Source organism: Vitis riparia, chromosome 10 (genome assembly GCF_004353265.1).
Source record: "Vitis riparia cultivar Riparia Gloire de Montpellier isolate 1030 chromosome 10, EGFV_Vit.rip_1.0, whole genome shotgun sequence".
Classification (NCBI taxonomy): Eukaryota; Viridiplantae; Streptophyta; class Magnoliopsida; order Vitales; family Vitaceae; genus Vitis; species Vitis riparia.
Window position 1 is genome coordinate 23,396,556 of NC_048440.1, and position 22,096 is coordinate 23,418,651.

The 22,096-nt window shown below is 34.3% G+C and overlaps 2 protein-coding genes across 3 annotated transcripts; both read right to left on the bottom strand.

Moving 5' to 3' along the window:
* Positions 1 to 13,705: 13,705 nt before the first annotated feature.
* On the bottom strand, positions 13,706 to 16,343 carry LOC117923537 (COBRA-like protein 10). Its single transcript, XM_034841873.1, has 2 exons — positions 15,675 to 16,343; positions 13,706 to 15,584 (listed from the first exon to the last, which is right to left on the bottom strand). The coding sequence occupies exons 1-2, from the start codon at positions 16,225 to 16,227 to the stop codon at positions 14,167 to 14,169; spliced, it is 1,971 nt and encodes a 656-aa protein (XP_034697764.1). The 5' UTR covers positions 16,228 to 16,343; the 3' UTR covers positions 13,706 to 14,166.
* Positions 16,344 to 18,379: 2,036 nt separating this feature from the next.
* On the bottom strand, positions 18,380 to 21,775 carry LOC117922983 (CRIB domain-containing protein RIC10-like). 2 transcript variants are annotated; one of them, XM_034841230.1, is made up of 5 exons: positions 21,155 to 21,775; positions 20,729 to 20,893; positions 20,505 to 20,602; positions 20,273 to 20,381; positions 18,380 to 18,952 (listed from the first exon to the last, which is right to left on the bottom strand). In XM_034841230.1, exons 2-5 carry the CDS (start codon positions 20,784 to 20,786, stop codon positions 18,735 to 18,737), a joined length of 483 nt encoding a protein of 160 aa, XP_034697121.1. In that variant the 5' UTR covers positions 20,787 to 20,893; positions 21,155 to 21,775; the 3' UTR covers positions 18,380 to 18,734. The 2 variants fall into 2 exon arrangements, with proteins under 2 accessions (XP_034697121.1, XP_034697122.1); XM_034841231.1 differs by having other exon boundaries at positions 20,729 to 21,775.
* Positions 21,776 to 22,096: the final 321 nt, after the last annotated feature.

The window sequence follows — 22,096 nt, forward strand, 5'->3', positions numbered from 1 at the left end:
AAAGGTGGTGATCAGTGGAACATCCCTATCAAGGGAAAAAGGGAGAATGCCTTTTGTAAGAAATAAAAGTATATGGAAAGGCTTGTGTTAAGAAATAATACCTCTAACGATTATCCAAAACCTTTTGACTACAATTATCTTTGCTCTAATTGGATAATTTAAATGAGTTATAATCATGTCAAGTTTGAGATGATTAACAAGTGGATTAATCATCTTAATTTTGTGTACCAAAAATAATTATTGTAGTAAACCATCAAATTAATTCTTTACCACCCTAATCTCTTAGAAATTAATTATGAGACCTATGTTTTACTAGTGGTTAACTTCTCATGCAAGATATATGTACAGATAACAGCCCTTTTACTTTGTTCCCAAGTCTTTCTAATTTCTGAGGCAGAGAGTGAGGATTAATATCTTGCTTCATGTTTCTTTTTTTTTTCTTTTTTTTGCATAGAGAAACATTTTTCTACCACACGCATAGTGGGCTCACATTGCATGCGTACATCTTTGCCTTATCGATGTGAAAGTACATGAATCAAAGGCCTAGCCAGATCTCTAGAAATGTGTCAATGTCACATCATTTAGAGTTGTAGAATGGCCATGAAAGCTTCCATGAAACAACCAGAGTTTTTGCTTCCTTTGATGGGGTGTTTGTCAGTATGGTGCCCATTGGCTTATTCGCTTCTTCCTTTGATTTGTGAGAGAGGGTTTGGTCTATTGTGAACAGTATATGGAATGATATAGTTGGCTGTATCTGGAACTTAATTGATTAATTGGAGCACAAACATCACTGTGCCTTAAGGCAAGGAACAAGTATATGTATGGGTACCATTAAAGATAGGGTGCCCACATTATTGGGTTATATATGCATGATTACTAGGGAGACATTAGGATAATGAGGAACATGAATGAATGTAGTTTAGTACATCCATGTATATTGTATTCTTAGCATTAATATAGCTGATGTGAACACTCAATCAAGACTACTTTTATTATTCCTGAGTTCAAATTATTGTTTTTTCCTATATGTTATCGCTCCGAGATATCACTTTCAACAAATAACTTTTCCTTGCTGATACAGGAGACAAGGGCTAAATTTATCATGGTGATGAATGGAAAAGGAGAAGAGGTGGGTATTGTTTTAGGCCCACATGGGAATGTGTTGGGTGTCTCCCTCCACACATATATACTTGACTCTGAATGTGGGTCGTTAACACCACCATCCTTGTCTTCCCAATTAACTGCATCACTGTTCTTTAAATTCTTGTTCCTTTCTCATTGAAGCATAAGCCCTAGCGATCCATAGCCCATGCATATGGTTTTTTTGGTTTATAGAATTGGGAAAATTTTAATTGTTATGATGAATTAATATGTGACATTAATTGTTGGCCAATACTTTTGAAAATAAGATTATTTAAACCTACCATGTTTGGTGTACAGATCAGTTAAGACCATATGTGTATATATATATATATATATATATATCCGTAGATCTGGCCTGGGCTGAAAGTTTTTGGCATGGTCCACAAGCTCAATGCCCAAACCCAACTCTTAGAGTTCATGTCTTTTAAATATGCATTAAAATCCTTACCAGATTTGGAAACAACAAAGGTTAAATACTGCAGCTAGTCAGTTGGGAATGCAGATAATGGATTGAAAGGGACGAGAATTTAGAGCTTGAACAGCCGTGAATTATATTTTCTTAGATTTTCGGTGTTCACCTGTACCCATTTATGCTGATATTAACCAGTCATGCCCCCAAGGACTCACTCTAGCCAGGCTAAATTAAAGCCTGGAGCTGTTTTCACCTGCACTAGTGAGAGAAGACCTGATAATGAAGTGGTCAGTTTGAGGTTGAGCTTCATTGATGATCAGTGTTCACTTCAATTCAAATTAAATACTTTGTAAGCATCTTCTCCCTAGCTTTCATATAGATATTGTTTGCTCCTAATACAATGAGCTTTCATGATTTAAAAACATGTATACAAAGTTAAAGACGGGCCTATTAGATATATAATGTCAGAGATTTCTTTCCTTAAACGATATAACATATCAAAATCACTTTTTATAAGGATACAATGTCCTTGATATGTTTAATGAGATTAGACGTTCTTGTAAGAGTGAACAATAAGTCCTAAACCAAGATGTAGAATATGCTTTGACACCATACCCACCATATATATATAATATGAAGAACTTCTGGATCTAATTGAAATATTTCAATCGGCTATCAAGCACTGGCAAGGCAAATAGAGTTCTACATATAGGTCAAAGGTTTGGTTTTGATGCTATTTGTTGTGGTTAATTCTTTTCATGTAGATATTATTTATTAATCCAATAAGTTTTCATAACTTTAAAAGCTACATACAAAGTCAATTACGAGGAACCCAATACAAATATGGTATCACAGGCTTCTTTTTATGTGAGATATTACAATCACCAAATCCCATGTAGGCACATCATCCTTGCGTACTACCATTTGTGATAGTCTAATTCATCCCATATAAATTAGATATGCTCATAATTTTAAAACATATTTACAAAATTAAAAAGAATCCATTACACTTATAGTATTAGAAAATATAGATATTAAATACTTAACTAAAAATGCTGAAATAATGAATATTTTCTTCATTACAAAAACAAATTACCAAAAAATAAACAGCCCGGCCAATTACTGAAAAAAATGATTGAAGTCTGAGGTCAAGGCAGTGTTAGACGAAACTAACATTTTCTGGCAAAGTAATGGATGGATTTGATGGCATTTTATTTTTAAATTTAAAAGGAAAAAAATTAACGTGATGGCATGCATTTGATCCTAACCCTTCTGGTTGAGTTTTATTCAATGCTCACCAGCCCTCACTGATACTCGGTAATAGCCTGACAAGACTTTGATGTAGATTTACATCAGCTTTCTGGCAAAGTCATGTCCTTGTTGTAGTTTAGGCTAAGTGCCAGGCATTTAGCGGCCTCTGAATATTTGACCAAAACTGCGATCCGCACTGGAAAATTTAAGCTCAAAGCTGATACCCTCATGGTGATATAATGAGAAAACCAGAAAGGTCTCAGTTTGAAATGGAAAGATGAGATTCGAAGTTAATCCACATTGTACTTTATCCTTAGTTGGTTTCCTTTACAGTGACATTTGGCCTTTGAAGTACCATGTTACCAACACCCTGAACCAATAAATAAACACTTCCTTTTATTGCGCCAACAGCACACAGACTGATAATCAATATCCTGTTGGATTTCATCATTAGCCATTATGCTAATGGACTGAGCAGGAATAGTTTGTGACTAATTCCATTTTTTGTTTTTGGAAAAATTGAAACAAATTAATCTCTTCTTTAAAAACCACGCCTACGGGAGGAGGGATTCAAGATTTTTCGATCAGCCCTTCTAACAAAATACAGTGTTCATACGTATCTTTAATGTTCTTAGAGAAAAACATCACAAGAAATACCATATATTTTCTATGAATAACTTCAAAGAACTTGGGCTTTATCAAAACTGGTTGAATTGCATTCAAAATACTTGCTAATGGGGCAAAAAAAAAAAAAAAAGGTTTCAAATGCAGTTGTACTGCTTGATCAGCTACCAATGCAGATCAGCACTGATTGTCATAAAACACGAATTTAGAGCTTGAACAGCTTAGCATTATATTAACTGTCTGTGATTTCAATGTCTCCGGTACCAATGACACCTGGAAATGACCTAACAAGAGCTTGATTTAGATTTATATCAACCTGGCAACCACATGTCCTTGATAGTTTAAGCTGAATGTCAGGCATTTAGGCTCCCATTAAGAATGGCCAAAGGCCTCAATTAAGCCTGGAGCAGATACCACCAGTTGAGGTATGACTGTATGAGATAATAACCCCAGATGAGATTTCAGCTAAATCCACCCTCAGACTTTATAGATCACGTGATTTTTTTTTTGACCCTTTGCAGAGATATCGATCTCCAAAATACGAACACTGAACATTTTCTTTTATTACAACAACAGCATACAGCTTGATAATGATGAAAAGTACAATTCCTGAGTTCCAGCATTGATTAATGTGTTTTACTTTTTCACTTTGTTTTTATTTTTTTGGTTCTTGAATTGGAAAATTTTCTATGAGTAAGAAAATATGTTTTGTATGAATAATTTCAAAAGCTAGCTTTGTCAAAGCTGGTTCAATTTCGCATTTGGAATATTTGCTAATGGGGAAAAACAAGGATTCAAAAGGCGTATGTACTATTGGCTCAGCTGCCAGGGCAGACCGCAGAATAGCAGAAACAAGAATTTAGAGCTCGAACGGCTTAGCATTATATCAATGAAAATTATGCATGTGGGCTGTTGGTGCACGACAATGACTTTTTCTCCATTATTTTCAAATGGAACTGGTGGTCCAAAGGAGAACTAAATAAACCTGTAAGAAACGTTCCATGACATATGCATGCATGCCATGAAAAGTGATGAGGGAAACACTTTCAAATACTCATCATCTTGTTTTCCTTGCAAAACATAAATGTGTGCATGAAAGTGGTGGAGCATGATTTAATTCTCCATCAACTTTCAGAAATGGTTGAAACTTGAAAATACGTTTTCTATGAATAATTTTAAAGAACTCTTTAGGTTTATCAGAACAAGTTTAAACTGGATTCTGATATTTTCCCATTGAGCCAATTAACAAATTAAAGGATTCAGAAGTCGTAGTCCTGTTTGGACAGATGGAATGCTGAACCACAGCTGATTCATTGACAGATATGAAAGCACGTGCTTTAGAGCTTCAACAGCCTAGTAATATATTTTCTGAGATTTTCAGTGTTCGTCGCTAACCTTTGGTACCTTGCAATTACACCCCATGGAGGACCCGGTGAATAACTGGCCAAGGCCTTGAAAATTAATCCTAAAGCAGAACCTGAATGGATCAGTTTGAAAGCCAAAGATCATATTTCAATTTAATACACACCCAACCTCATAATTCCTATATATGCTTCCCTTCAAAAGAGGTTTGTGTTCATATTAGTCTTGGAAAGTAAGGACATGTTTCATAGGCAAATAAAACCAGAGATGTCGGCATGCTAAGTTAATAATGGGATAAACTAAGCTACCACTCGTTGCTTCTCATATTTCATATTCAACCTAATATCAACTAACATAACCAAGAGATGTTATTCAATCCTTTTTATGTCCATTTCATATGAGATATTCCCCCATCAATGTCATCAATGATCATATCTACATTTGTAAATCATTTTAAGACGATTTGAGCGCTCGTAAAACATAAGCATATGCTTGAGCTAATTCTCAAGTACCTTAAGATTCACTTTAATATCTCTTAATATTGCTTTCCTAGACTTGTTCACAATTCTAACTAGATGAGCTATATTTAGACGAATAAATTTCAAACTAAGCAAGACTTAATGCGGTGGATTCATTAACAAGTCTAATAATTTTTAAAAATAATTTAAAACTCAAATAGTGAACCAATTGATCCCATAATTTTTTGGGCAAAAAAAGGTCTAGAATAGCATTATTGTTTTTTTTTTTTACATGAAATCATCATTTTTCAAAATTTTTCACTAGGCAAATGAATTCCAAATTAAATAAGACTTAATATGTTGAATTCATTAATGAGTCTAGTAATTTTTTAAAATAACTTAAAACTCAAATAATGATCCAATTAATATAAGAAATTAATGAATAAAAATTAGTTTAAAATGACTCTATTGTTTTTCTTTTACATAGAATCATTATTTTCTTTCTTTTTTTTTAACCAAGCAAATGAACTCCAAATTAAACAATACTTAATGTGTTGGGTTCATTAACAAGTTTAGCAATTTTTAAAAATAATTTGAAACTCAAATACTAAACTCATAATTAACACAAAAAATTAATTTATAGATAAAAATTGGTTTATAATGACTTCATTCTTTTTTTTTTTCTACATGTAATTATATTTTTATAAATTTTCTTACTATAAAAATAAACTTCAAATCAAGTGACCTTTTTTTATTAAATTTATTAATGAGTTTAAATTTTTTTTAAAATAATTTAAAATTTCTAATCATTGAAAATATAATAGATTAAAACTGATATATTATGAGTCATGACTTTGCTAGTTCTATATATACACAAATATATATTTTGAATTTAGTTAAATAAATTATAAATAAAAAATAAGTAAGATGTAATTAATAATTTAAATTCTTTAATGATTTTTAAAATTTTTAAGAATAATTTTGAATTAAAAAAAAAACGATCTAATTAATTATAGATTAAATAAAAATATTTTTGAACATCATGTTTGTAATTGAGTACTAAATGTGTATATGAAATGAAAACTTGACTTATTTATATATTAAAAAAGTTAAACATTATTCATTATTCATTTTAAATAAAATATTGTTAAAATTTATTACTTTAAAATATTATTATTCATTTTTAACTTAAAAAATTACGAAGATGTTTATATTCTTATATTTCTAACATATACTAAAACAATATATTTTTTATAAAAAAAATATATAATTTATAATTTTAGTTTAAAATTATTATTCATGTTTTACTAAAAAAATTATTTTTATTTTATTTGTAATTACAATTTTTATTTTTAATAAGACTAGCTTAAATTAAATTTAATTGATAATATATAAATTGAATTTGCAATGCTTTTACAAAGCCGAAACAAAATAATTATCTTTTAAAAACAACTTATCCAAACAAGTATTTTTTTTTTTATAAAAAAAAAAAAAAAAAAACTGTTTTTAGAAGCAATTTGCCAAATATTCTTATTTTTATAAAAAACCAAAAAACTATATTTTTTTAACTTAAAAATAATTTTAAAAAACAAGTTTTAGCAAACAGCCTTTATACTTAAAAACCCTCAAATGAGAATCTTTTTATTCTCCATGATTTCTTTGAAACCTCAAAGTTGAATCAAACCGATGGAGATCTATTTATCAAGTAGTATGTAGTTTGAGCAACTTCACTCCAAGACACTTTGGCAACTTCGCAGTCTTGACCAACATAAATAATGGCAACGACCTGATCATCAGTTTCAACTGGGAAAATTATGCATGACTGTTGGTATGCCACAATAACTTCTCCATTATTTTGACATGGAACTGGTGCGCTATCCAGCCTACTGCAAAACCTCCCTGCTCGTAGGTGGTCCAAATGAGAACTTAATCAACCTGTAAGAAAGGTTCGATGACATATATATATATATATATATATATATATATATATATATGCATGCATGCCATGAAAAGTGATGAGGGAAACAGTTTCAAATACTCATGTTGTTTTCCTTGCAAAACATCAATGTGTGCATGAAAGTGGTGGAGCATGATTTAATTCTCCACCAACTTTCAGAAATGGTAGAAACTTGAAAATACGTTCTCTATGAATAATTTTAAGGAACTCTTTAGGTTTATCAGAACAAGTTTAAACTGCATTCTGATATTTCCCATTGAGCCAATTAACAAAATTAAAGGATTCAGAAGTCGTAGTCCTGTTTGGCCAGATGGAATGCTGAACCCTGAATCACAACTGATTCATTGACAGATACGAAAGCACGTGCTTTAGCGCTTCAACAGCCTGGTATCATATTTTCTGATATTTTCAATGTTCGTGGCTAACCTTTGGTACCTGGCAATTACACCCCATGGGGGACCCCGTCAATAACTGGCCAAGGCCTTGAAAATTAATCCTAAAGCAGAACCTGAATGGAGATCAAGTTCATTCAAAGAGATGCAAAAAGAAATAAAATATAAAATGATTTGAGGCAAAGTTGGAAAAGTCCTTTTAATTTAGTTAATTTCATTCACATCTTCTAAGGTTTTGATTAAATGCACCGAAATTTCATCAAATACTTTCATTATTCTTTTTATCTAAATCTTGAAGGAAGGTGGTTGAGATTAACCTTTTTGAATTTTTGAATAGATTAATCCTTGTATGGAAGGATTTGGATTCCCTTCCGATTTGAACTCCTATATATAATATATGGTCATGAGATACTTTCGTATTTATTTTTATCTTGTTATTTAATTCCTTACAAGATTTCATGGTCGTTATATTTTTGAAATTTTAGTATGTGAGTTAGGAAACAAATATGACTTGATATAGAAAATTTTGTTTGACTTGGATTTGAAGTTGTGGAATATATTTTTTGGTAAGTCTAATTTAAAGTTCAAAAGATTTTCAATAGTTTTAGAAATTGGTGATGGTTAAGAAACAATGGCGAGTTACCAGTTGATGGGATTTTGAATTTTGACAGATGAAATTTCATATGGATAAGAATTTCTTAAAATTCAAGCTTTTTGAAAATAATTATGCTATTATTTTCCTTGCGAGACTAGATTATTGTTAGACTACTTAGTTTCTAATTTCAATTAAAATTTTAAAAGGTTAAAGACCCCAATTTTAATTTTGGAAAATTATTATGCAATTAGTTTGCTTATGGAATTAGGATTTACAAGTTAAAAAATCTTTCCACAAATAGTTAAGGCCGGGTTTGAAATCTCTTTGAATTTTAAATTTCATAAAATTGCTTGAATTCTTAAAAAGGTAAGTGAATAAAATATTTTCATAAATGTACTATAGTCTAAGACCATATGAATAAGGTTTCCATAATTGGGTAAATGTATGGATTAAAATTAATTAAAGAAAGACTCTCAATTTGTAAAAATCAAGTCAGAGATGATTTTAACAAATCTACAACCTCCATTAGCATATTTAATTTGAGAATGAGATGGGGCAAGTCATGGTATCATCGGCATTGATATAATAATGTGATTTAGTGGGAGTGAGTAATCTTACAAACAAAATATTTTAGTTCACTTGGTAATATTAATATTGATGATATTACCTGTTTGTTTAGTAAAGCACTTCCAGAATTTCAATGAAAAAATTAACATTACAACCTGAACCTCTTTGGAGTAAAACTCACTAGAAAATAATCATCCACTCATCCCAAGCCAATATGAATGATTTAGAACACGAGGAGTCCATTTATATATATATATATATGTAAAACCTAGAGCATTCTCCTTAAATAGGCCATTAAGCAATGACTAGAATCAATGGAACCTGAATGATAAATGAGACTCAAGGATATAGTCATAATGACCAAAATCAATGGAGCTTGAAACCAATAGATAGAAACTCAAGGTTATGGTCATAATAAGCAAAATCAATGGAATCGTGAAGATAGAAATGGAACTCACAAATACAACTACAATAACTGGAATCAACATTGGAGTCACAGAGATAGAAATAGAACTCAAGAATATGTAGTCGCAATAATTGGAATCAATGGGACCATAAACATAGAAATGGAACTCAAGGATGTACGTCATCATAATAATTGAAATCAATGGAATCAAGGAAATAGAAATAGAACTCAAGAAAGTGGTTGTAATGATCCAAACAAATGGAATTGTGAATAATTGATAAACAAAACTCAATGATGTTGTTGTAATCACCAAAGTCAATAGAATCGTGAACTAATCAATGAAACTTCAAGATGCACACAATAACAGGAATCTACGGAACCATGAATTGATCAACAAAACTCAAGGATGGGGTCACAATGATCAAAATTGATGGGATTGTAATAGAAATGGAACTTAAGGATGCAATTACGATGACCAGAATCAATGGAACTATGGAGATAGAAATAGAACATGGATATAATTGCGATGACTAGAATCAAACATGATAAATCATATACTCATCTTACTTTAAACCCAATTCTTTGAGAAATCCATTTAACCACAACATGTACTTTATTTCTTCAGTCGCAATTGTAGACTCAATTTCTATTGTGGTTAAAGTAATACACTTTTGTAACCTAGAATTTCATGATATAACTCTCCTTGTAAAGGTGATCAAATACCTCAATGAGATCTAGCCTTATCAATGTCATCAGTCATATCTGCATCTATAAACCATTTTAAGACCATTTAAGCTCTCCTAAAACATAAGCATATGCTTGAGCTAGTTCTCAAGCACCTTAAGATTCACTTTATTGCCTCTTAATGTTGCTTTCCTAGACTAGACAAGAACTTATTCACAATTCTAACTACATGAGTTATATTTGACCTTGTGCATACTATGACATACATCAAAATCCCTCTAGCTAAGAAGTAAATAATAGTTCTATCTTCTTCTTTTTTTTCATCTAAAATGAGACAATATTTCTTACTACGATTGAAGTGACCACGAAAATGAGAGCTAACTTGCTTGGCTTCCTAGAAACTCTATAGCTCATTCTCATCAGTAACTAACATATATGAAAATGAGAGATATCTAGTTGAAGGATGATGCTCTCCCATAGATCTTTTAACCTTAGGTATTAAACTCTCTTGATAAGGTGATTGCCCTTTAGTTCAATAGGCTACTATATAGGCATACCAACTACACTATCAACTCTAGTCAATCTATGTATCCCATTTGAGGTTGACAAGGAAGTAGGTACTAACTCAATACATCACCATTTGTACCTCTAGGCTATTAAACTCTATCAAAATTTTCTAAGGTTTAATCATCTTGAAAAACCGTATCCCTACTTCTCATGAATTAATCTTTTTTTAGCTAGATTCCATGGCCTAAACACCTAAACTTTTCATCATGATGCCCAATGAAAATGTGTGGGATTGCTTATCATCAAGCATGGATATTTGTTCTTTGGGAACATGCACAAAAGCTTTATACCTAAAGACCCTCAAGTGAGAATAGAAAACATTTTTTTCTCTCCATGGTTTCTTTGAAACCTCAAAGTTCAATTAAATTGATGGAGATTTATTTATCAAGTAGTATGTAGTTGAAGCAACTTCACTCCAAAACACTTGGGCAACTTTGTAGTCTTCAACACACACTTAACCCTCCTAACGACGGTACTCAACTCTATTGTCAAATTTTAGACAATTTAACTTCTTCCTAGTCTCTCTTTCAACCATAGCATGGAGCTATTAAAATAATTGAAAAACTTGATTCCTAAACCTCAATAAGTAAACCAGTACTTTTCAAGTAGTATCATCAATGAAAGTTATGAAGTACCTATTTCCTCCAAGAGTTTCCACATATGTGGGACCATAAACATCTTAATATAATCAATATAGCTTTATCTTTTTCAACTTCTTTTAGGTAATATTGAAAGAAACTTTCTGTTATTTCTCAAACAAACAATGATCACTTAGACATTTGGATCCATTTTTAGTCAAAGTCATTGAGGACTTCCTTTCAAAAATTTGCAATCCTTTTTCACTCATATGCATTGGTCTCTTATGTCATAATTCCAATGAAACATCTATTGCAACATACAATTAATCCTTGCACGCTTTCTCCTTAGTCTTGTACAAATGCAATATACAATTCCTTTAGCAATGACTAGTGATCATTTATTAAGCTTTGATTTTCCACCACCAAAGTGGCTCTCATATCCCTATATATCTAGTGCAAAACTAGATGTCAAATTAAAGCACAAATATGGTATGTACCTTATATCCATTATTAGTATCAAGACACACATATCTCTTATACCTAAAATCTTAGAGTAACTAAAATTTCTCATCTTAACCATGCCAAAATATTCAGCTCTATAATTAGGAAAGAACTCCGAGTGAGAGGTAGCATAGTAGCAAGTAGCAAGTAGTCGTGTTAACAATCCACTCAACTCCTTGGTCACCTAAATGTAAATGCTCGTGATACCAAAACTTCATCACTCTTGGATGTTAAGTTTTTTTTTTCTCCTAATTTTGACTCTTTTGTTCCATCTTCTAAACATAAAAATTCTATTTCATATAACCCTCTTTGTCATATTGAAAATATTTAATTTTATCTCTAGATTGAGACCTTCCCTTGATCTTGTCCTGACATTTTTATCTTCTATTTTTATTTTTTCCTCAACATTCTTTAATGAAGGCCTATGCATTTTTGGTGAAAATTTTCCTTTTTATATTTTTTTTGTAAAATTATTTTTCATTGATTTTATAGATAATGCATTATTCAAAATAGAGTTGCTAATAGTTACAATAAAAGTTTCTCAATTGTCTAACAATGAACATAGTGACATCAAAGCTTGAATCTAATCATTCATCACCATTTTCATTATAGCAATTGATTTATTATTATTTAAAGAGCATTCAAGTGATTTGTCACTAGACTCCCTTTTAACTTCATGTTTAGTAATCATTTTGTTCCCAACAATTTTTTATTTAAACGTTGACTCCAACTTCTTCTAGAGAACATGAACGCATGTTTCATTTTCCACATGATAATGTAAGGCTATAGTAACTCATTGCCTAATTTAGGCAATTGTCTTTTTCTTCATCTTCTTCCATTTCACATTGAAGATATTTTTAGGCCTAACTTCTTAACCCTTAAGAACATCTGATAAATGTTTTATGGTAAGAAAGTTTTCCATCATGGATTTCCATGTAGTTCAATTTAAGTGGTTGAGTTTTACCATAGAGGTTAGACATCTTTTTTATTTCCATACCTTCAAAAATAGGTATTCCCACTACAATGGAACTTTGATACCACCTATTGGGAATGGAAGGTGTAATAACAATAGTTGGATATAACACTGTTCTATGGGGGATGGTTAACTCTAGTGGGGGATAGAGAACTCAATAAAGATAACAATTGTAATTCACCTGCATAGCTCAATATTATTTCACAACAATACAATAGGAAAGATAATGAATCCACAAATATATCAACATGATGGCACCATATATAATGTGAAAAAACCCTCCTCAAGGAAGTAAAAAACTCACAAATTTTTTTTTTTTCCATTTCAATAAAAAAAAAATGGGAATACAACTAGTCTTTTCACAATGAAGACTAGTGGAAATACATCAATACTTGATAAGGAAATCCCTTATCTCAAAAATACAAAGAAAAGAAAGAGAGAGAGTGGAGAGATTATACCATAAAAGCTTTCACAACAGTTGAAGGAAGAACCTCCACATGTAGAGTTGAAGGAATTACCCACAAGAGCTTCACCTCCACACTTTGATGAACACTCTTGAGCCGTTGAATAATACCCAAGAATAAGCCCCTGATTTACCCCTTTTTTTTCTCCCTCCACTACTACCCCAATCTGGTTCTTATACACACAAAACCAGCCCAAGTACTGTCTATATTGGGCTTTAAAACATCCTGAAGAACATGTGGCCCAAAATGTGGGCTTAAAAAAAAAGGATCTTTCATGGGCTGGAACCTATATGGGCCTAGCCCAACAGTTATTGGCATCTCTAAGATTCCTGCTTTCCATGATCCACCTATGGCATTTATTTTAGCTTGTATGAAAACATATGGCTTAAAGATGGCAGAGGTGCCAATGGCTTTCTTTCTATTTGAAGCTCGTGGTCACTGAAATAAGCCACCTGACTTGCTTCTTCAAAAGAATGGGGCATATCATGAAATCAGATGGATGCTTATTCCCACCAATTCATATATATATATATATATTCCATCCATATGAATCTAGGTTGCTACACTAGGAAAATTAAAGGTCCCACATGATTGGGATTGAAAAGCTTCATAATTAGGCTTATATATGAACATATTGCTTAGTGTTTAATCACAGTGCCCATGTAGCTGTCACCTTTGCAAACTCTAGAACTGAATGCTTAAAAGAGAAACTGTGATGACTGAAGCATTTGACAATAATTTGAGAGAAAACTATCTAATACGGTCAGCAAAATAAATGGGCTAAATTACAATATCTAACAAGTAAGCTAGCTTTATATCTGTTACAACTTTGCGTATGCATGGATCTGAAAAGCTAAAACACCATAAACTCCATGCAGTACAGGGGCCTTATCCACTAGTTATAAGACACTCTTGCATGGCTGCTATCAACTGTTACAACTGTTTTAAGGCCAATCATCATCATGGTTCCCTCTTTTTCATCCTCTACAAGCTGAAATGTTGTAGTCTCTCCAATACTTGAGGAAATCGAGAACTGTGTTTTGTTAGTGAAGGTCATCATGAATATCCTTGGAATGCAATGAATTGGTTAACTAGAGCCTGAAGTATGACAAGGTGACAGAAATGTAGTTTTCTAGGAGGGAGGACTCTAGCTTTTGATATCAAACTGAATTGTCACCTAAGGTAAATATTGAATAGCAGTAGCCATGGGAAAAAAAAAAAAAAACTGGTTGTCAGTGCAAATGATTTGTCATCAGCATAGAAGTCACAAGTGTGAGGAGAATTACAGGCACAAGATTTACACGATATCTGTTTCCATCGCCTATGGGAAATTCTGTAGGAAGTGAACACTCTTCCCCATTGAAATACAGCTTTGAAGGAAAGCCATCTCCTTGTACTATCTTGATACCAGGTGTAAGCTTCTTCTTAAAGGAAATCACGGATTGCTGCTTACCAGGTACCTTGGGATCACTTTTCGGATCTGATCCATTCACCTCGCCCATCAAGTAGTTTAAACCCGGTAATCCTTGGAAGAAGAGAGTATTATTGATATCCTTGAGTACTGTTCCATTGAAGGAGTAAATATTTTCATAACCCAGGAAGGCCTTTTTCATTTCGACTGCAACAAACCAATCCTCAAAAATGATTTCTTCCCAATTGAACAGCGTGATCCGGGCTGTCCATCCAGTCTTGTAGTCTGAATTTATGTGCCAATTTATGCTAACCCCACAATTGTCACCGCAAGGCAATGGGCTGGGGACGTTAAGATGCTTTAATTTGGCCCAAGCCTTGGCCTTTGCAGTTCTGTTTTCAAAAGGAACCAAAAGAGCTTCAGAAGGGAGAAGCATTGATGGGATGTTTGGATTGCAAGTTTCTGTGTCATCACAACCACAAGCACATGTATTACAAGGTATCACTGAATCATTATAGTAGGCCGAGTAGGAGACACAGCATCTTGAATTCCTCTTCTTAGGCCTGGTGATGTTGCAGGTAACCTGCCAGCTCGCAATGGCGCTGCTAGTGACCTGCAGCAGCCCGCTCGCGTCTGGAAACTCGGTCGGGTCCACTCTTATTGGCGGCCCACACTTGTAGTCTGGATTGAGCACCCCAACGATTTTCCACTTCTGGGGAGGAAACAGAACTGTTCTATTCATATCTGGTGGAATCTTGTACACCTGCAGTTGAAAGGCTGCCTTTGATTTAGTTTGATCCATTATGGTTGGGAGGAGACTGCCATTTCTACAACAGTGTGGTATAAATCCCACTTTATCATCTTTGGCCTTTTCAGAAGGCAGGTCTCCAATGATGGGGTTCTTTTCGCAGTTCATGACTTGGGAAAAATCAAGGCCTTTGTAGTATTGCCCAGCAGCTCCATAAATGCAGTCAGTGGAGTCTATCTTATGAGTGTAAGCTCCTCTCATTGTGTTTATGAACTCCCCTCTCATCCACTCCCAAGTCAAATTCCAATGATCTAGACGCCCCAAAGGGTGATTGTTTTCTATGGTTACTTGAGCCAGATAATTCCCATCATATGCTTGGATGATATCATAGACAAAGGACAGATCCCCATATTGTCGTGGCAAGAACTTTGTCGATTCGGTTTTGACCTTAAACTTCGGCTTTCTAGTGCAGCATACATGCATTGCGGTCTCTGTGGAACAAAACCCGGAAAATTTAGATCATGAATCAAAAAAAAATTGAAGGCAACGCAGAAATGAATGATCAATGAAGCAGCACTCACTCTTTACAGTCGGTTTCGGGCACTTGTATCCGTCATTTGCAAGACTAATGGTTCTAGGCATTGGAACCCCTGGTGGCTTCACCCCAAACTGAGTCCCGGTGATCGGAATTTGGACCTCTATTTGGGTAAGGTCCCCAGCAGTTTCAATGGACGTTTTCAAATCAGTCTGAGGGAAGCCTGAGAGGTAAGTCCCATTCCCAACCGCAGCAGGCATATCATCCCCATTCATTACAACCGCTCCACCTGCTGAAACTAGAATCTCATCGTGCTGAAACCCAATGAATATCTTCCATGCCTTGAGCTCAAAGGTGCCTGCATTGAGCACGGTCGCCATGGCCTTAAAGGCCCAGGCCTGCGCCGATGCATTCTTGACATGGGGGAACTCCTTCTGCCTGGATATGAAGGTGTACGACACGAAAATCCCATCACAGTTTTCTTCTTCCGGGGGCGGAGCGGGCGGAACATAATCTGTGTAATCCTGGGCTCTAATAAATTGATCAGAAGTGAAAGAAATAAAGAACATGTAGACCAGTAGTCTCCACACCATTTTCATGCCTTGCTTATCAGATGAACGCAGAGAATGAGGTGAAATTCAAGGACAAGGCATGGCGAATTTGGCAAAAAAAGCTCGATTGAAGAATGTGGGGATTAATGGAAGCGAAATATGGTGGGTGATTGAGAAATGGGTGTAGAGGAAGACCAAGATTGAGATTAGGGATGATAATGTTAAGATTGTTGGAAGACCCAGTCAGCTGAAACCTCCACCGCTAAGTTAGCTACGGAATTGGCGGGGCCAATTATTAACAGTCTTTCAAATATTTGCAATTCCGGTACAAATACTCTAATGAGAATGTTGCATGCACTGACAACCCAAGGAAAATGCTGGTCAAATCAGTTCTATGCCGAGATTTTTTTTGTTTTTTGTTTTTTCCATTTACTACCCTAGATTTCATGTAAAATTTTTGAGGTAATAATATTATTTATTATCATTAGATAATATTTTTAGGGTATAATGTAGGAAGTTCAATAAAAAAAAAAAAATTGGGTTTATTTATCTTATTAATGCGACTTGCACCATTCTCATTTTTATATATAATTTAATTGATATTGGAGGATCATATTAAGATGGAAAGTAGCTAGCAAATAATCTTTTCTTTTTTTCTTTTTTCTTTTTTTTTAAAAAAAAAATTTATAATTTAGGGAGTTTTATGACTTTTAAAAAACTTAAGATAAGTTATAATAATATTGCTTTCTAAAAAATTCATCTTTTTAACTTAACCAAAAATCACATCATGTTTTATTAAATTTTTATTATTCTATTTAGAATTATAAAAAGATTACTAGTGAGTGACACATTCAAGTCAGAAACACTTTGCAGAAAATTTTCTTGAATTAAGACCAGAAACAACTTAAAAACCGAACTTGTGTGTGGGTATGCTTGAGCCCCATCATCTCAATACCCACCAAATTGCATTGCATTTGAATTATCATTGTAATTTACACCAGTTCAACCTACCCAATCTGCGGTTTTCGGATTGGCATGGATAAGGTTTCAACGGGTTAGGAACTTAGGAGGGAACTTGAATTAAAAATTTATCAACTTTAATATATTATTTTGGTATTGCTTTAAGGTATGATAGCATGTTGAAACATCAACTCACACATTATTATTTATTTTTAATTACATTATATATTATTTTATTTAATTTTTTTTTTAAATAGAAAGAAAGAAAAACATAAAAATGATAACAAAGAACTCCTTACCTTTCTTACCTTTTATTTCTGCAGGCATATGAAATTATCATTTTTATATAATTGTTAAAAGTATATTAAGATGTCAATTCATAAATAGTTATTTATATTAAATTAATAACTTATAATTTATTTTATGATTTTAAAATATTTAATTGTTAAGCTCTTATTTAATAATATGACTTATTTTACAAATTCTAAAATAATTATTTTATTTGATAATTTATAAAAACTCACAACAACTTAAATTGCTGAAAGACTTGATATGAGTTAAGAACTTAAGAGTGAATTTCTGACCGATCTCAAGTTAGATTTGACATAAATCAATATATATTAACACACAAATTTGACATGGGCAGATGGACGAGGTTAGTTTCAAACCCATCCAACCTAACCCTCTATAAGTTAAAGTCATAGTCTGAGTCATGATATCATACCATTTGGCGATTTTGACAAAATAATTATTTTTTGGACATTTTTTTCCTAACCCTCTATAAGTTAAATTCTTTTCCTAGATTTGGAAATATGCTTTGAATTTTCATATTTCAAACATTTTTTTTAAAATTATTGTATTTTTGTCAAAATCTCCGAGATTGTCCAAGACACCCTAGATTTTTTGGACAACTGGTCAGATAATTATAACTCCTCACGGATCAAGATGACTGACACCCAACAACCCAACGGACAAACATAGATTTTCTATGTGGATTCGTTTATTTACCATCACCTTATCCAGTGATTTTATGAGCCCTCTTTGTACTTACCTTGATGCTTGCAGCAATGATAAAAGCTTTTCGCTGTGATGGACTGCACATTGGCCCCATGGCAGGGCTAGCTAGAAGCGCAGCAGCAAAGGGAGAAAAACATCAGCTTGCTGTGCAGTGAAGCTGCTACACAAACCCAAAACTGCAATATTGAAAATCTTTTCAAGAACCAATATGACTAAACCAGTCTATTTGTTGTTAAGGAGAAAACCAAATAATCCAGCTCTCAGCATGTTTATTCCTTGTAATTAAGTCCAAAAATTCACATCTTCCTAGTTTTTGTTCTTGGAACACTGTCTTAACATTTTTTGCATGCCTCCACATCTCTATTCCCCAATCTTCTTGTTTTCCCTTTTGTGACTATGTGAATCTCAGAAATACAATAGGCTTTTACTGCTAAATTTACACATCTCCTATGTTTTTTCCTTGATGCCCCTGTGGATTGGACACCCCAACTGCAGAAAGGGGGACTTTGACGACCTTTGATATGCACAATGGGAGTTTCTTTTGTTCTTTGCAGCAAGTTGTTAAGTGTACACTGGTTCTAGAGTTGCAGGTTTGATGTTGTCTCCAATTCCATGTATGTAGCCTTGGACTTTAAGGCCCGGGAGGATCTGGACACAGAGGAAGAGGAAGACTTGGGGGAGGAAGTTGACTTGGTCTTTTTCCGCTTATGCTTCTTGGGAATATTTGGAACATCAGTAGGTGGGCAGTCTTTGAACATCTCGGATACTGGATGTTGTCCCATGGATTGCTCAAAATCTGTCACAACCACAAGAATTCGGTGTGAGAGCTTCGCTCATTAATCCAATGCAGCATATGATACACAACTAGGAATTAAAACATTCAAAATAATGGGTGGCATTTGGAAATATGCATGATCTAGTAGTGGTTGACAACAGAAGACAAGAAGATCAATCAAATGATGGTTGTCGATTTTCTCTGAAGCTTTTTCCCTTCAGAAATGGATGTTCATTATATAAAAACTCTGAAGGAAGGCGGCAATAAGGCAGTAACCATAAGGTAAAGGGTGTACTACTATGCAAGAAAATAAGGGTAAACCCTTCTTTCCCAGAAAGCTTGAGGATTCCCTTTCTTGCATGAGAATCATACTATGAAAACAGCGTGGAACAAGAGAGTAACTCCAAACACATCGCCTAGGTAAAACTTAATTTCAAAATAGCATATGGACGCAGCACATGAAGTTGGACCAACCAATCCCACACAGAACAATTTCTTCAAGTCTGAACAATTTTTATAGTACGTTCAGGTTCTGAGGAGTAAAATAGCCAATCTTATTGAAAAAAGGCAGCAAGAAACAACCAAAAAGAAAGGGAGCAAAACTTGAGGGTGAGTCACCTGTGATATATTTTTATGCAATCAAGGATTAGCACGTGTATTTCAAGGAATTAGTTCTCTGATTTCCTCCATTACTCGGATCTATTTCAGCATTTATTCCTCCATTATCAATCAAATTATAGCATGAGCTCAGCTCAGAATGCCTAAATCACTACGGTAAGGGGGTGGGTACTGTTCAGATCTGAAACTTGACTAGTTTCTGTTGACCAACCACCAGGTGGTGGCGGATCAGTACAGAAACCTGGCATAGTCAAGCCCAAGCCCCTTCAATCAATAGATTTCCCAGGCTGGGCCACAAAAACTGTTCCCTTTTGGGGCCATTAGCCAATAGATTCCCCTTGAAGAGAAGGATTGGCTCGTGACAGAAAAGCCAAGTCTCTCCTGTTAGGGGGGCAAAGAATCCAACTTTTTCCTATACAAAATCAGCTCTAAAAAAATTTGTGAAAATGGGCATTCATCCACAGCTGTTGAACCCGTGAAAAGGCTTCATTTGCTCTCTTGTTTGATTAGGAATACTGCACATGGCATCACCCAATATAATAAGGAAAAACAAAATTAACGCCGGTCATCTAATGATGATCTCTCTCATTCTATGTAAAGTTGAATTCATTATGATTACTAATATATTCTCTGTTCTTGGTGACCATGTAATAGCGTTGCAGTAAAACCACAAGAACAAGAATATGAAAGAAACTAGAGACAGAAAATAAAGCAGAAACATACCTTGAGAAGACCATGTGGAACGAGCAACAATATTGTTGGTTTCTCTTGGCTCAATGAAGCTGCCAAGCGATGAGGATGAGAAATCATGGGTTGATTTGTATTCATTCATCTGCATTTCTCGTCCAATAAAGCAGCCATCAATGATAAGATAATCTAAAAGAAATTGCAGAGCGAAACATGTAATATTCAACATCAACTAGGTAGAAGGGAAAATAGGATGTGGACAACATACCCAACTGGGTGCACTTCCGGATGGACCATCCCATCCAATGTGCGCCACATGCTTAACATCTGTTGGATACCCGATTTCCATCTCACGCTCCTTCACAACTGCAATACACCCATTTCCCACCTTAGCCTCAAGGCACCAAAGCCCATCAAAATGACAGAATAAATCTAGGGCCACAGGAAAAAATTAAATAAAATAAATAAGGGCAGTTCAACTTCAGGCATTACCGAAGATTTGGGAGATGTATTTGAAGCCTTTGTAGATCCCTTTCATCTTGGTGGCCATGGTGGAAAACAGAAGCCCAATCCAACAACTCCTTGAGTTAACGGTTAACACAGAGGGGAAGAGAGGGGAGGAAGAACCGAGCAAATGTGGAGAGATGACTCTTTTTCCTGTCAGAAAGTTGATATATTTAGATGGGGTTTGTAATTTTGGAACTTTTTGAAATACGCAAAAACAAAAAGTTATGGAGTATGAGAGAAGGGTGGGTAGATCATTAGATGTACTTTGGGAACTATTACCCTGTCAAAGGAGAATGGTATCTATCCATAGATTATAAAGAAAGATACAAAGCACTGAGACAGACATGTGGGATCTCTAACAAATTCATGAAAAAGAGAAGAGAGGAATACAAAGCATAGAGACAACGATACCTTTAGGGAGTGGTCAAGATGACACATAGAAGTGGGAGGTTCGTCAAAAGAGAGGCACCTTTGCCTCCTCCAATCACCACTTCCGCAAGGTTCTATTCTCCATTTTGGCTCAACATTTGTTGATAAAATGGAAAGACCTACAAAACCCCTCTATAGATGGGGAGGGCTTGGTGGCCTCACAAAAAGAAAAGTAATCCAACTAAGCCAAACCAAGAAATAATGGGAAGAAAGAAAAAGGAAAGGTAACAATGGTCTGAATGAGAAGGAAAATGTGTGGAGTTTCTCTCAGGGTAGGTTAAGAAAGAGAAAGAGAGAGAAAGGGGGAAGAAGAATGAGAGCCAAAGAGGAAGGGAAAACAAGGTGGACAAGCGTGGAAACCTCAGAAATGAAGGGTCAGGGAAGGCTTTGAAGGACAGGACAAGAAGACAGTAGAGTCAAGACACAAAATTTAGAGATTTCTTTGGTTAGAGAGGCAGTATCATATGTTGTGGTGTTGTGTTGTTGAACGAGTAAATCGCGGCCTCGGGTCTTTTTCTGTTCAAAACCCTCTAAAAATAAACCCAAAACCTCTCTTAAAATGCGGGCAAAATTCTGAGACCCAGAGAGAGAGCTTCTTTGAGGTGCCTTGACTCTAGTAGCAGCGGTCTCTGAAAATATACCTTGGAACTTGTAATATTAGACTTGTTGTGTTGAATCTGGGTTTGTAATCCCTTATTTTAGTGCAATAACTATCATTAGTTAATGGGAAAATGGTGTGCTAAAGGAGTGAAAAACACCCTTCATAAAGTAGGACAAAGTTTCCCATCAGCCAAGGCCTCAGGTGCACAGTTTACCTACTCTGTGAAAAGCTTGACATGGGTACTCCATTCCTGCAAACCCATTAACATTAACCAGAGAGAATGGATATGGGCAATGGACGAAGAAAATATCTACACCAACAAT

What these genes read in the sequence shown, in the direction of transcription:
- LOC117923537 (XM_034841873.1), bottom strand. Translation starts at nt 16,227, where the DNA reads ATGAAAATGGTGTGGAGACTACTGGTCTACATGTTCTTTATTTCTTTC. An exon ending in CCCGAAACCGACTGTAAAGA is followed by an intron (nt 15,585 to 15,674) that starts GTGAGTGCTGCT and finishes TTTGTTCCACAG; the next exon opens with AGACCGCAATGCATGTATGC.
- LOC117922983 (XM_034841230.1), bottom strand. Translation starts at nt 20,786, where the DNA reads ATGGCCACCAAGATGAAAGGGATCTACAAAGGCTTCAAATACATCTCC. An exon ending in ATACATCTCCCAAATCTTCG is followed by an intron (nt 20,603 to 20,728) that starts GTAATGCCTGAA and finishes GGTGTATTGCAG; the next exon opens with TTGTGAAGGAGCGTGAGATG. An exon ending in CCGGAAGTGCACCCAGTTGG is followed by an intron (nt 20,382 to 20,504) that starts GTATGTTGTCCA and finishes CGAGAAATGCAG; the next exon opens with ATGAATGAATACAAATCAAC.